This window comes from Pseudophryne corroboree, chromosome 2 (assembly GCF_028390025.1).
Source record: "Pseudophryne corroboree isolate aPseCor3 chromosome 2, aPseCor3.hap2, whole genome shotgun sequence".
NCBI lineage: Eukaryota > Metazoa > Chordata > Amphibia > Anura > Myobatrachidae > Pseudophryne > Pseudophryne corroboree.
The window spans coordinates 216,835,786-216,851,502 of record NC_086445.1 but is presented as its reverse complement, the minus strand read 5'-3'; the positions used below and the strand labels follow the sequence as shown (position 1 = coordinate 216,851,502).

The 15,717-nt window shown below is 45.0% G+C and overlaps 1 protein-coding gene across 2 annotated transcripts in view; it reads left to right on the top strand.

The window, feature by feature from the left end:
- Positions 1 to 266: 266 nt before the first annotated feature.
- LOC135009957 (glycoprotein-N-acetylgalactosamine 3-beta-galactosyltransferase 1-like) overlaps positions 267 to 15,717 on the top strand; it is a 53,590-nt gene continuing 38,139 nt past the window's right edge. The window contains exons 1-3 of one of the 2 annotated variants that reach the window (XM_063952314.1): positions 267 to 542; positions 945 to 1,108; positions 13,550 to 13,744. In XM_063952314.1, coding sequence (XP_063808384.1) covers positions 13,552 to 13,744 — 193 coding nt within the window. In that variant the 5' untranslated portion in view covers positions 267 to 542; positions 945 to 1,108; positions 13,550 to 13,551. The other variant, XM_063952313.1, reaches the window with a different exon arrangement.

Here is a 15,717-nt window from a genome sequence, read left to right as displayed (position 1 = left end):
GCTAATTATTTTACTTGCGATTCTGTGAGGAGACCTGGAAAACATGCACTGTGTGGGGTCCTGAGGACAGAGTTTGAGAACCTGTGGATTAGAGCATTGTGAATTTCTTCTTTTGAGCATACCTCCCAACATGACCCTCTCCAGGAGGGACAGAATGCTCTGCTTCTGGACTTTTCTCTTAATGTATGATTGCTGGCACCTGTGTTGAACAGGTAAATGGATAAGAAAGGTGTTTCAGCACAGGTGAGGGCAATGATAAATTAATTGTAAAGTCCAGGAGCAGAACATTCTGTCCCTCCTGGAGGGGGTCATGTTGGGAGGAATGTTTTGAGAACAAATACTTTGAGAAGAAACAAACTCTCAGGTGGCTGAAGTTAGCGCCTCGTCAAACTCTCCACCTTCTGTCCTGCAAACACAAGAGTTTCTGCACTACTAGACATGAAACAATGGACAATATAACTGCTGACACTGCCACAGCTTCACTCCAGTCAGCTCCATGCTGCACAGTCACCTACTGCCAGTGGACACGTTGTCAGGCTCAGGTATTTTAATTAAGCTCTTGATAAAACGAGTCTCGCTTCCCGGATACTGGGCGGGTCTGCAGTGCAGTGAGAGCAGGGAATACACATCTCTGGTTGGCTCTAATCCTGTTACTTCACCGTAGACGTTGATGTCACCCTACACTAGTGTTAGCGCTGTGAGCCAGAGAACGCTACACGGTGTGCGAGGCTGCGAGCGTCTTCCCCCTGTGCCGGCGTCTGTGAGCTACTTACTGTGTAAGTATACACAGGGCAGAGTCCTCTCAGCACTGCTATGACTTGTATAAAATGGCATTACAGTATATCCTCCCGCACTGCTCATTACTGGACTGGTGTATAACACAGGGCATTGTACAGTATATTCCCGTGTATGTATCGTGTCTTATTCTCGTGCTTTTTCTACAGCACTTTCCAGATCTGTCATCCTCACCTATCTGTGTGTCTATCTTCGAGTCTCACTATCAAGCTCTCCGAGACTGACGTTAGTTTTTTTTGCTCATTTACTACAAAATTATTGAGAGGTTGAACTACGGGATTTTTATTATTTCCACTGCAACTGAATGAATAAGGTAAGCAGAATTATTATTCAGACAGAGCTTGTACAATAGTTTTACTGTATTTCCTCTAAATACATGATTCTTTTATTACGCCTGGAGATAATTCGAGCCCAAAACTTATCAGAATCAGTGGACTACCCTTATGATACATAGTTATCCTAAGTAAAGCAACATGCACTGCTGGGTATAGCTAGCCTACAGAATTGTGATTTTTGAGTTAGGGGTGTAAACCATCGATTGCTTTGGAGCAAGTTAGTAGTTGTTGGCCTTTATTTATTTGCATTGAATGGCTAAAATCAGATATTTCATTATGTACTTTTTTTTTTGTTTCAAATATGCTGGGCATACAGTGTTTAATTGTTGGCCCGATCCATCGATAATCGGCTGGTTGTGCCAATAATTGCAGTGTATTGTGTGACTATTCAGTATTTTAAGGTCTATCTGACATGCTAAAATTGTCCAGCATGTCCAAAAGAAGATCTGATAATTGATGAGCTGCAATTTACAGTATATGCACTGCTGCAGATGATCACTCCTACTTTTCCCCTGTTCCTTCACTAGGAAGGAATGGGGAAATATCTGCATACCTCCCCTGGGGAAGAGACATCTTAGGCCATAATCCTAGGCAAATGTGCAAGGGTGTTCTGGTTGCCTGGAAACCCCCATCCTCTTGTCCAGCAGCTCAAATTATGAGATGTATGTATCAGCATAACTCTGGAATGCCTGGAGCAATTTACACCAAACTTGATACACCTATCACTTACAATCTGCAAACAAATACTGTGGGGTTAAGACACTCCTAGCATCTCTCGGGTGGGAAGGGGGTGCCTTGTAAAAATCCATAGTTTTCAGTGTAACACGAATATTATTTATTATTGATAGTTTAGCATTAAATTAATATTTATTGATAATATAAAAAAATGTTTGGTTCATTTACAATTCAATGCTTGATGTTCATATAAGTATATCTTGTTAGGAGAAATTTCACAATAAATATAATAGGTGTAAAAATATATACGTGTAATAAAATGTTATATATATGTGTGTGTGTATGTATATGTGTATGTATATGTGTATATATATATATATATATATATATATATATATATATATATATATATTTGGAGGGGATAAATATCTGTACTTTATTTATTAAATTATATGTATAGTTTGTTTATGGGTGCATGTGTTTGACATTTCAGCCTGTGGTAATGTAGCACAAAAGAGACAGAGAGGGAGAGGCTATATGGGCTCAGTAATTGCTGTCAGCGATCATTCTGTCGGGCAATAACAGCTCTGACAGAAAACTCTAGAATGCCATGAGCGCCCCACGAGCGCTACTGCACCATTGACCTGGGGGGTATAGCTCGAGGCTTAGGCGGGAAGAAGGGGGGCACGAGCCATAGCCTAGAGCAGTATAAATAAAGCTCCCCACCAGCATTAGTCAGACGGCGGTTCCCCCTGCGAGAGTGCACACCTGGATCTCCTGTGCAGCTGACAGAGCTGTATATTGTCACAGCTGCCAGCGGAGTCCAGGTGATGTGACCGGAGCAGGGCAGACGGAGAGGCGCTGACGGGCGGCAGTGTGAGTGTTATTTAAAGTACTCACCGTATTGCCGGAATTGCTGAGGACGCCAGCGGGTTCCGGGTGCTGTGAGGTTCGGAGCTGACGAGCGGGGGAGGTCCGGCGCTGGTGCCAGCGGAGGAGTGCAGAGGATCGCTGCAGCGATGCCAGTGGGACCCGGGATGCGGCAAGTGTAGCAGTGTCCCTGCGGCTGACTAGGGAAGAGGAGGGCATGCGGACGTGACGGCTCATAGCAACCTGGGAAGCTACTCTGGTTGCTGGGGATTGAGCAGAGTCGGTGTCTGTGTAATGAAGAGAGTGATCTCCGGCCACCGTATGCTGTTCCATTGAAAAGGAGGAGTCGGGGGAGCGCTCGGCACAGCTGAAGCGTGAGTGACCCACAAATCATTTTACACCCATTTACACTTAAGCCAAAGCACCTCCTTCACAGTTAAACTTAGCACAGGAATGCCAGCCATAGACAGTCTTAGCATCACTTTAAGCTGATTATATATATATATATATATATATATATATATATATATATATATATATATATATATATATATATTATACACACACACACACACACACAGTGCCTGGAGTGAACTATATCTTGCATTACTAAAAGTGAGAGACATATTATTGCTAAAGGTGTGGAAAGGAATCAAGTAGCCTCCTGCAGTTGTAAATCTTAACTCAAAGGGCAGAGAGGTCAGCATGACCCAAAGAAATAACATCATATACTATAGCTTGGGAACATCAAGTGTATAACAGACACTATTTATAGCATATTATTTGGGACCAAGCATTAACTTACAGCATTTCAATCTAATGGTGCCATCTATCCTATCTATCCTATCTATCCTATCTATCCTATCTATCCTATCTATCCTATCTATCCTATCTATCCTATCTATCCTATCTATCCTATCTATCCTATCTATCCTATCTATCCTATCTATCCTATCTATCCTATCTATCCTATCTATCCTATCTATCCTATCTATCCTATCTATCCTATCTATCCTATCTATCCTATCTATCCTATCTATCCTATCTATCCTATCTATCCTATCTATCCTATCTATCCTATCTATCCTATCTATCCTATCTATCCTATCTATCCTATCTATCCGCACTTCCAGATGTCGACAATAATGCAGTACAGAATGTAGTGTATTAAAGGATCACAGCCTCCAATTATAATAAATTCCAATACTTTTATTGTGTATAGTAATGGAAAGCTGATGTAAGATACATCTGAGGAAAACACACTTTTCTCCAATAGTAAAAAGAGAAACATAGGTGGCAATACCTTGCAACATATTTGTCCGTAATTGCTACAGTATCATTCTGCCTTCAGACAAGCACATAACTCACAGACTGAGAAAGGAGAGGAGATTCTTATATTGCTAAATATGTAATGTGGAATGTTTAGTATCCATTACTGCTTCACTTTTATTAGGTTTTTTTTTTTTTACCATTGTAGTGCACTACTATATTAGGAGTACCCGGGTCACTCTCATATTAACATTACTGTAAAGTTTTGTGTATTGCATGCAAACAAACTGTATAGGTTCCAGATTGGGAAATAGTTGGAAGGGGTATTAAATTTGATTTATCGTACTAGGTTGGTAAGAAATGTTTACATTCACTCTTTAAATGCTTTTTGTGATAAATAAATACACATATTTATACTTACAATATGCAAATATGAATTTGGCATTCCATCCGGAGACCATGGAAGTGAGAACATAAGAACAGGTATAATATTATACTGTGATAAATGGGCACCTTTATATACATTTATGATACATATAGACTTACAATTAGGGGACATTATTAGAAAGGGTGGGGCTTACCCAGGCGAGCCTAAATATTAGCTTGGGTGGAGGCACAAATACCTAGTAACCATCCCTTAGTGAGACAACTAAGAATTGGAGTATTAGGGGAGGGGTTACATCAGCATAACGGTGGAATTCCTTAAGCAATTTACACAGAGGCACCCACGAGTGGGGGCAGAGGCATACTTTAGTTTCAAAGCTAAGCAAGGAGACCTAGGGCCCTGTGACTAACAGCCTGCAAGCCTAACATTTTTAACATACAGCGGGTGAAGCTTGGCCTGTCGTCCCAGCATGTACAGCACTGAGCAGGGCAGCATCAGAGACTGGATGGGGCAGAGAAGGAGGCGGATTATTCTCCTCAGCACCAGCATTTTGACAGCATCAATCAGGGGAAGCCCAGATAAAGATTGGCATTATTCTTTACATACCGTAGTGAAGCATGGGTATTCTGCCAGTATTATATAATACGATTACTACAGCTGCATCAACATACATTTTAAGGGACAGAGCGGAGCTGCTGCACATGCCCAGTGGTAGCAGCTTTTTCTACCAAGTGTGTGTGTGTGTGTGTGGGGGGGGGGGACTCGGAGTCCTCCTTCAGTGCTATGGACCAGAGAGGAGCTTCCAGGAAGATATTTTATTTACATTAGTTAAATATGTTTGGTACAGCCTATACTATGGACAGGGGCGTTTTAACAGAGGAGGGGGCCAGTTTGCACCCCTTGGTGGGCCCCCTTCTCTGTACATCACAGTAGTCTCTGGTATTGTGCCAGAGTCTACTGCGCATGCCTCCAGAAACATGGCGCGCGCTTTGTTATGCAGGCCAATTTGGCTACTGCGCATGCGTGGTGGCCATTTTAGCATCAATTTTTTTCGCAACTGCAGCGCCCGACGCTGGACCCTGGAAAATTAGGTATTTAAAATGGGTGCAATGCACATTGCCCCCATTACAGACACGCCTATGACTATAGACCATCTATAGTGTTAAATATTAATACTGTCTTCCAAATAGTATCCAGTGTGTAAAAACACCAATGTGTACATTAATGTCGAGGGTCAGTACTAAGTTCTTGTACTGCTCCCCCAGACTCCCGCGGGTGTGTATTATTAGATCTACACTAAAAAGGTTTATAGTCAATAGGTCTCTCTCTAATTGTACACATGCATTAGGTTGATGGGGTCAAAAGGTCAACATAGAATAGGTAGACAGTAGAAAAGATTGACATGGAAATGGTCGACACAAATAGGTAGACGCAACTTTTTTTTTTTTTTGGCTTGGGGTGTTTTGTCACTTTTCTGCCACAAACATCCCTATTAGTGTACCACGTCCCCTCGCATGGCGAGTGAACTTCAGGCAAGGTGCCTCACTGTGCTCAGCACAGGTTACTATTCCCAGTCATAGTCCACGTGGATGGTAAACTCTACAAAGTTTTTAAAAAAAAAAAAACCAACACGTTGACCCTCTGACCTTGTCAATCCCCCCCCCCCCCCCCCCTCCCACTGTCTGCCTATTCTCTGTCGACCTAATGCATGTCTACCATTAGTGATCTACCTATTGACTGTAGACCTCTGTATTGTAGATCTACATTCTGGATACAGACTCCTGCACTTGCTCCAATGTTCCAAAGAGTAGGAGACTGTGGATTGCATTTGGAAACCCCCCCCCCCCCCCCCCCCCCTCCTCTAGAAATCCTGAATTTGCCATGCACTGTGAGATATCGCACATTGTATTGCCATGATATCTGACGATATATGCCCAGCATACCGCCAGTCACATAACTACATCCCAAGTGTCGGATCCAAGCACAAATTATTACATCTGTCAGGTATGTTGTATAATTTTTGCTGCCTGACAGACTAAGTGGTCCATCCACTGTGCCGTTATCTGCCTAATTATTACTGTAAGCGAGAGACCATTTGAAGCTTGGACTGAGAGAAGTGATGACGTATGCCACAGAGAAACAGGATCTGCACCTGTTAGCATACCATCAGTGTTATTGTAATTCTGGGTACTTGGTAGGGTATTTATGTATGTAATAGGTGTAGTAAATGAATGTGCATTTTACATAGACCAGGTCAAAGGCTGAATAGTGGTCACTATCAAGCATGACTAAATAATTGGAATGAAACATACAGTATGGAGATAATTGAGACCAGGTGAAATGCTGGCTTGAAGTCAGCTAGCCACAGAATCTGTGTAATTCATGAGCATCCCGGTTTAAAGGGATAGTATGGTAAGCCTACATTTGCTTGGCTAGTGTGGTCTTTGACATTTATCTGCAGCTGTATTACAGCTTTAATGTGAAGATAAAGAGAGCGCTTTGGTAGGGGTTGGGTATGATATGCCGGTGGTCTGGATGCTGGTGAGAATCCTGACAGGGGCTAGGTAAGTATATTTACAGAGCTTAGTTTTTTACAGAAAGAAGAAGAAATTCTTGTAAGAAGATTACAGGGCTGCTGCAGGCAAAGTCTCATAGACTTCCCTGCGTGCAGCTCCATCACCCCCAGCGGCTCTGTATACTCCCGCGCCCTGGTTGCCGGGTCACTGCAGTGGAGGCGCCGGCTTCTTCTTCAAACAGCGAGTCACACACACGCCGCCATCTCCTGAATCACTGGGCCGCAGACAAGGGGAAGGTAAGGGGCTCCTGTGCCGCGATCCAGCGTGGCCGTAGGAGACGGGCCACGCGTGCGCTGGCATGGACACTGAATACTGGGCAGCTGCTCCACTAGCCACCAGGGTTGATTTATGGGCACAGGTCAGGGGGATATACTGAATACTCTTCATTTTTACACTGCCCGCACACCCGGTGGGGATGCCAGCAGGGGGAGCAGGTCGGACCGGAGGCCCCTCCCCCCCCCCCCAGCCAGAGGGCGCCATTTCAGCAATGTTCCCACCCTGGAGCTAATTCCCTCTCCCTCACTCCCGGTCAGCAGCCATGACAGACAGAGCCTTGCTGTTCCTGGGACTGCTAGGGCAAATCCTCCTCTGTGGAACCGCCTGACTGCCAGTGTTGTGCTTCCTACAGGACACTTGAGTATTCTACCTGTCACTGGGACAGTGTTAGTTAAGAGAGTGCATACACAGGGTTGTGTGGTACATCCAGTGCTTACTGTGCATTGTTATATCTATTTTCATATAGCCATACTGAGTATTACTTTGTATAGCTAGTCCAGTGCAGTTTATGGTACATAATTTCGGCATTGTACACTTGTGACTATATACGTGTGTGCGCATGTAGCTGCTGCGTGGTTGCCTTATTGCAGGGTATTTCACTCAGTGGGCTATTCCTATATTGTTATACCTATATGACTATATGGTGACTATAAATCACAAGGAAAAATGCACAATCTCTCTTGAACACCCGACCCGGTCTGTGCTATCATATGCACACTTTACTGAGAGTTCTTGCTAGGTATAGTGCTGCTACACTTTGTACCAGATTGCCCAATATTGTGCACATAGTTATGTCTGCTACACGTGGTAACTACGCTGGGGCTTCTCCCACACTGCGTGGTAGTGAGGCCGTGGACGTAACTGAGGAGAATATGGCAGCTGAGCATTCAGGTTCAGGGGGTTCCTTACCCCCCAGCGAGTCTGTAGCACCTGGGGCATCACAAGACCCACCTTGGGCTACATTTTCCACATTGTTAAACACGCTTGTGACTAAATTGACGCCCCCTGTGGGACCACCTATGCCACTGCAACAGTTTATGGTCCCTGCTGTGAAGCCGCCATGGGCGGATCATCTTTCCACTCAGTTGCAGCATTTGAACCGATCTATGACTAAATCTTAGGGTCACTCTCGCCCGCCTAAGACTAAGTCGTCTTCTAAATGGGCCATCAGCTCCTCCCAATCCACTGCTATCCCAGACACGTCCTCTGACGAGGACAGTTCATATACTGACCACACTGACACTGATGTTTCTGATGGGGAAGGGAAGTCATTGGGGGATGTCCCGGATTTGATTGAGGCAATACGGCACATTCTTCAGGTGTCTGATGATCCTGAGACTGTCTCCAAGAAACCGAATAGGTTTAAACGTAAGAAGGTGGTTAAACAAGTTTTACCCCATTCTGAACACCTGGTTGACATACGTCGGGAATCCAGGGACAAAATTCACACCGAATGAGACTGTTGGCTTGCTATCCTCTCTCTCTGCGGAGGTATGTAAAAATTGGGAAACCCCTCTGCCTGTAGATTCTCATGTGGCGCGTATGGTGGTTTCCTCTGCTCTGCCAGTAACTACCATCACCTCTTTGAAGGAACCGACGGATCGACATGTGGAGGGCTGTTTAAAAGCGATTTATACCCTAACGGGGGCTGTGTATAGGCCAACAATTGCAGCGACGTGGGCTCAGCAGCTTGAGGCGGAACTGCATCTGAGCATGCTCGACAATGTCTCTCGTATATTGCCACGGCTTCTCTGTTCCTTAAGGAGTCTGCCTCCTATGCTCGGGGGCTCACAGCCAAGGCTGCTACTACGTCCATCTTGGCCAGACGTATCCTTTGGTTGAGATCCTGGTCGGTAGATATGGATTCCAAGAAAATCCTGGAGGTGCTTCCTTTCAAGGGAGACATTCTCTTTGGATAAGACCTCAATAAGATTGTGGCTGATCTGGCTACTGCTAAAACAGCTTGCCTACCTAGTACTGCTCCTTCAACGCAGAAGGCTAAAAGTACTTTCCCTCTGCCCTTTTTTGTCCTCCAGGAAAAGCAAAAGGTCAGGCGTACCCAAAGCAAGCTCGTGCTTCCAGACCTGCCCAGACCGAAGCGTGCCTGGGCCGCCCGTCGGCCAGCTTCCAAAATGGACAAGCCTGCCGCATGACTGGGCGGGCCTCCCTCTGGGGGATCCCAATGTGGGGGGCCGACTTCTAGGTTTTGCCCAGGAATGGTTGAAGACCACTTCCGATACCTGGGCGAGGGAAGTCGTCACTCGAGGTTACGCCATGCCCTTCGAGAATCGTCCCCCGCAGCGATTTTGCCTGACAGATGTGCCTCTGGATCCGGCAAAAAGCAAACACGTTGCACTCTGTTGTACATTACCTCCTGACCACAGGAGTGGTAGTACAGGTGCCTCTGGCTCAGAGAGGCAAGGGGGGTACTATTCACCGCTGTTTCTAGTTCCGAAACAGAACGGGTCCTCGCGGGCCATTCTCCATCTGAAGTCCTTGAACCGGCATGTGCGGGTCTCCAAGTTTCGTATGGAAACTCTGCGCTCTATTGTTCAGGCCATGGAGCCTGGGGACTATATGGTCTCCCTGGACCTACAGGATGCCTACCTGCATATTCCTATTGCGGTATCTCATCAACCGTACTTGCGGTGGGCAACCTTCATTACCAGTTTCGGGCGTTACCCTTTTGGGTTGACAACGGCTCCCCGAGTTTTCACCAAAGTAATGGCGGTCATGACGGCTACACTCCGCCGTCAAGGGGTCAGGATCCTACCGTACTTGGACAATTTGTTGATCCTGGCAAATTCCCCAGAACTTCTCGTGTCATCTTGATCTAACGGTCCAGTGCATGAAAGCCCACGGGTGGCTGATCAACTGGAAGAAATTCTCCCAGGTTCCTGCTTGGAACATGTTACACCTGGGAGCGTTATTGGACACTCCCCAACCAACGGTTGTCCCTGTCTCAGGAGAAAGTCTTGAAGCTTCAGGACAGGATTCGTTGCTTCCTATCTCGTCCGCAAGTGTGGATACATTCGGCAATGCAAGTGCTGGGTCTCATGGTGTCTGCTTTCGACATGGAGGAGTATGCTCCGTTTCACTCTCGCCCTCTGCAGAAGTTAATTCTGACCAAGTGGGACGGCCTGCCTCACTGGATAAGATCTCACATGATCTAATTGTCTCCGGAGGTCCGCCTGTTACTGAGCTGGTGGCTGCAGGACCAACAATTGAGCAGGGACCATCCCTTCTGGATATCCGACTGGGTCCTTCTGACAATGGATGCCAGCCTGAGAGGTTGGGGCGCGGTGTTGGAACAACACTCTCTTCAGGGTCTGTGGACCAAGGAGGAGTCTCTACTCCCCGATTAAATATTCTGCAACTGCGGCCAGTGTTCAGTGCTTTGACAATGGCCCAGCATCTCATACAGAACAGACCTGTTCAAGTACAATCGGACACCGCCACCATGGTGGCGTACATAAATAATCAAGGTGGCACTCGAAGCCGCATGGCAATGAGGGAAGTATCACGGATTCTTCAGTGGGCAGAACGCCATCTGCCGGCCATATCCGCAGTGTTCATTCCGGGCGTCCTGAACTGGGAAGCGGACTATCTCGGTCGTCAGGACATACACGCAGGAGAGTGCCTCCATCCGGAGGTGTTTCAACTTCTCATGGACACATGGGGCCTTCCAGGTGTGGATCTGATGGCGTCTCGGCACAATCACAAGGTTCCGGTCTTCGGAGCAAGGACAAGGGATCCTCAAGCTGCATTCGTGGACACTCTGGCAATTCCGTGAAACTTTCAGCTACCATACGTGTTCCCTCCAGTGTCACTCCTGCCCAGAGTAATATGGAAGCTCAAGCAAGAAGGAGGAAACCTGCTTCTGGTCGCTCCAGCATGGCCTAGACGGCACTGGTTCTCTGATCTACTGGGTCTCTCGTGGGATCGTCCCCTTCTACTTACACAACAACCAGACCTCTTCGTTAAGGGCCCTTGTGTTTACCAGGATTTAGCCTGTCTGGCTTTGACGGCATGGCCCTTGAGGCTTCCGTCCTGAGGGCCAAGGGTTTTTCTGAGGCAATGGTTCAAACTATGTTGAAGGCCCGTAAGCCGGCTTCCTCTCGGAACTACCATAGGGTTTGGAATGCTTACTTTACTTGGTGTGCGTCTCACAATCATGACGTTTTCAAGTTTAGTACGGCCAAACTATTGGCCTTTCTGCAACAGGGCCTAGACTTAGGCTTGTGTCTGGCCTCCCTCAAGGTTCACATCTCTTCCTTGTCGGTTTGGTTTCAGAGAGAGATTGCCACCCTACCTGATGTCCATACATTCGCTCAGGGTGTGTTGAGGATTCAGCTTCCTTATGTGCCGCCTGAGGCCCCTTGGGACTTGTCGGTGGTTTTGGAGGCCTTGCAAGTGTCTCCTTTTTTGAGTCTCTTGCCTCTGCTGACCTTAAGTGGCTTTCCCTTTTAAGGTCCTATTCTTGCTGGTTATTGCTTCGGCTAGAAGGGTCTCGGACTTTGGTTCCTTATCCTGCAAGTCTCCCTATTTGATTTTTCACCGTGACCGGGCGGTTCTTAGAACGCGGCCAGGTTATTTGCCTAAGGTGGTGTCTTCTTTCCACCTTAACCAGGAGATTGTGGTTCCGGCCTTTAATTCTCCTGAGTTGTCTCCCAAAGAACGGTCTTTGGATGTGGTATCTATGTGAAGAGAACTTCCTCGGTTAGGAAATCTGATTTTTCTTTTTGTATTGTTTTTGGTTTTCACAAACGTGGCTGGCCTGCTTCCAAGCAGACTCTGGCCAGATGGATTAGAATGGTGACTGCATATGCTTATGTACAGGCTGGTCACCCAGCTCCTGCTACCATTAAGACCCATTCTACTCTGTCGGTTGGACCTTTTTGGGCGGCCCACCGTGGTGCGACCCTTGAACAATTGTGCAAGGTGGCTACGTGGTCCTCTGAGAACACGTTTTATAAGGTTCTATGCCTTTGATACCGATGCTTCCTTTGGACGCCGGGTTCTAGTGCCTGCTACAGTGCGTCACCTCCCGTAAGGTACTGCTTTGGGACATCCCCGATGTGGAGCCCAGTGTACCCTGCAGCAGAAAACAAGATTTATGGTAAGAACTTACTGTTAAATCTTTCTGTGAGGTACACTGGGCTCCACAAGGCGCCCACCCTGACGCACTTAGCTTCTTTGGGTTGGTATTGGCATAGCCACTGACACCCTCTCATGTGGTGAGTGTGTGGTGTACTTGGCTATAAGCAGTTGTTGTCTCTGGTACCTGCTACTGCATTGGGCTGGTTAACGAAACTGAGCTCCCTGTGCATGGAGGCGGGGTTATAAAGGAGGCGGCGCTGTGCATCTTGGGAACAGTCAAAAGCTTTGAGCCTGTTGGTGCCTCGGATCAAGATCCTACTCTACACCCCGATGTGGGGCCCAGTGTACCTCGCAGAAAGATTTAACAACGGTAAGTTTGTACCATAAATCTCGTTTTTTGTCATCTTTTATTCAAAACCTAACACCATCTCTGGATGGCTTTGTCTTCTCCCATCATGCATCGTTCCTTTGGAACCCATAATCATTTTATGCGGCAGTGCATGCAAACTGGGCTGCAACCTATGTTGCTGTTTTTGTTTGCATTTGTGAAGGATGACCATAAAAGCACTCTGCATGCCAGGTTTTAGCTGTATCTGCCTCAGCAGGTATGTTTAGATAAATATGTTGATGAGGTTCAAAAAGAATCCTATCTTAATAAGGGATGTAGTTAATATCCCGACGGACGTAATACCGATGTCAGGGTCCCGACCGCCAAGAACAGCTGCACCAGCGCTATTCCCACTCGTGGGTGTCCATGGCACCCATAGAGTGGTAATAGAACCTGTGGCGAGCCCGCAAGGGGCTTTGTTGCGCCTCGCCCCCCTGCCAGGTTCCCGGACACCAGCATTCTGTACCCAACCCCTTAATAAATAGATCCCATGGGGATATATTAAATTGGGTGTGGCTTACCTCTGCCAGGAACTATTTGATTAGTAGCTCTCTGCATGCCTAGCGGGTGTACGTAACGTGAATTTTTCCTCTGTGGCTTACTGTGTGGGTAACCTTTAGATTCCAGGCACTTAACCCAGAATCTTTAGGTTATTGCGCTTTAGCACAGACTTACCGCATGGGGCAGTTGGCTAGTAATCGTAGCTAAAAGGAATATGTCCCATAGTCTCTTCAGATGTTTACGCTCATCTGATTCAGTGCTGGAAATTTTGTGGATGAGGAACTTGTCAACACAAGGCACCTACTGTTACAGTACATAGGAATTGCTGTATGTCAATATAGTTGCTGATCTGTATTAAGTTGCATATTTTTCTTTACAGCAATGGCATACTTTTCTGGCAAAACTTCATTGATGGCATTCAATTTTGGCATCATAATGGGCTTTTTCAGCATATTTATCCTGGTGAAAATTATCACGGACCGTTCCGAGATAGAGCCTCCTTTAGCAATTCGCTCATGGAAATATATGGACCAGCTACATATGCTAGATGAGATCCCTCACACTCACATCACAGGTAAATTGATTAACCCAACAATAACAAATAAAAATGGATCTATTGTACTATTTAACTATACAACTGTTAAAGTAGCATATACCAACATTTAAAATGGCAGAAGTGAGTCTCCTAAGATTTGAGTAAACCTATGTAAATGTGATTGCATATCTGAGACATTCAAATGGACACGGCAAGCTTTTGGATACCAGTTAATGTAAATTGAGCTACTATACAAAGCTGTAAAACCTACTACAATACACTCATTTATGAGAGAGGAGAATGGATAGCTCATACCAACTACCTCTATTGTTTGTTAAACCATAGTTAATACGAGGGGTGTGCAATAAGTTTCCGGATGCACAAAACGCATTATATTTATAAACAAAGTAAAAACGGTACCCTATATTGAAATACTATTTTTGTTTCATGTGCATATATCCCACTTTTTATATATCCCAGGATTGAGGAGAAACTGAATTTTATGTTAGCAAGTATTCCTAAATTCTTTTCCATCCCCCCCTCCGCCAATTGTTTGATGTCCTAAATAAGAAATTTGGAATAGACACCCTTATGTACATCACTGATTACTTTGTCCATTCTTAATATGTTCCATTTATAAGTTATAACTACTTAGAGTGAATTTAGCAATCTTGCCTGTACATTTAAAATGGCAAGATTTTAATAGGCCAACAGTTGAGATTGCTGAAGTTGCGATGAATCACAGAACTCTCAACCTGTCACATGTAACATTTTTGTTTCCTAAACCTGGTACAGTCATTTAGGGCTGATTTTGAGACAGGAGCAAAAAAAGCAAGTAACTTTGGGGGAATGTAATAGGGTGTGAGAATCAGAAAGTGAGAGATTTTGTGAGTTCCCCTGTTGTTGGGGTTGTTTTTTTGTGTTTGTTTGTTTGTTTTTTAAAGTGGCAATCATTTACATGGCAAAATCAACCTAGTTTCGCCATGCAAGTGATTGCCACTTTAAAAAAATAGGAGGACTCTCACAAAATCTCTCACTATCTGATTCTCACACCTCATCACATTGTCCCTGTTGCACCAGGAACAAACCAAGTTGCGATGCAATGGGTGCAGATATCATTATTTTTGCGTGCAGGGTAAATACAGGTTGAGTATCCCATATCCAAATATTCCAAAATACAGATTTTTTTTTTTTTTTTTTTTGTGAGAGATAGTGAAACCTTTGTTTTCTGATGATTCAATGTACACAAACTTTGTTTAATACACAGTTATTAAAAAATATTGTATTAAATGACCTTCAGGCTGTGTGGCTAAGGTGTATATAAAACATAAATTAATTGTGTTAATGTACACACATTGTTTAATGCACAAAGTTCTACTCTTGTTTTGTTTTTTGGCTAAAATGACCTTCAGGCTGTGTGTAAGGTGTATATGAAACATAAATGCATTCTGTGCTTAGACCTGGGTCCCATCGTCATGATATCTCATTATGGTATGCGATTATTCCAAAATACAGAAAAATCTGATATCCAAAATACTTCTGGCCCCAAGCATTTTGGATAAGGGATACTCAACCTGTACTGGCTGCTTCTGCATGTGGCCCACAAATACTGTAAAGCTTTAATTTACACTGCAATTTATATTCGATTCTGAACATGCCCCTCTCAAATCTAAATCTGACTTCACACTATCCAGTTATCGAGCTTATAAGCCGATATATTGCCTGTTCGTCCCGATAATTGAATAGTGTGTATTCAGGAGCATTGGAGTGTTTGAAGCCAAAAAACTGTTTCCGCTCCTGCAACATTCATACCGTGTGAACGATATCGCGTGTGCTGCACATGCAATGTCGTTCCTGATCCCATTCAAGAGGTGAAAGGTGAAGTACACACTGCTCAAGAAAAAAAAAAATGCTCGGTGCATACAGGTATGCACCAATTCAATAACCAATCCATCAGGAGCGTTTATCGAATTGGCAGAACCCATTTCAAATTGCTTTAGGCTCTGCACATT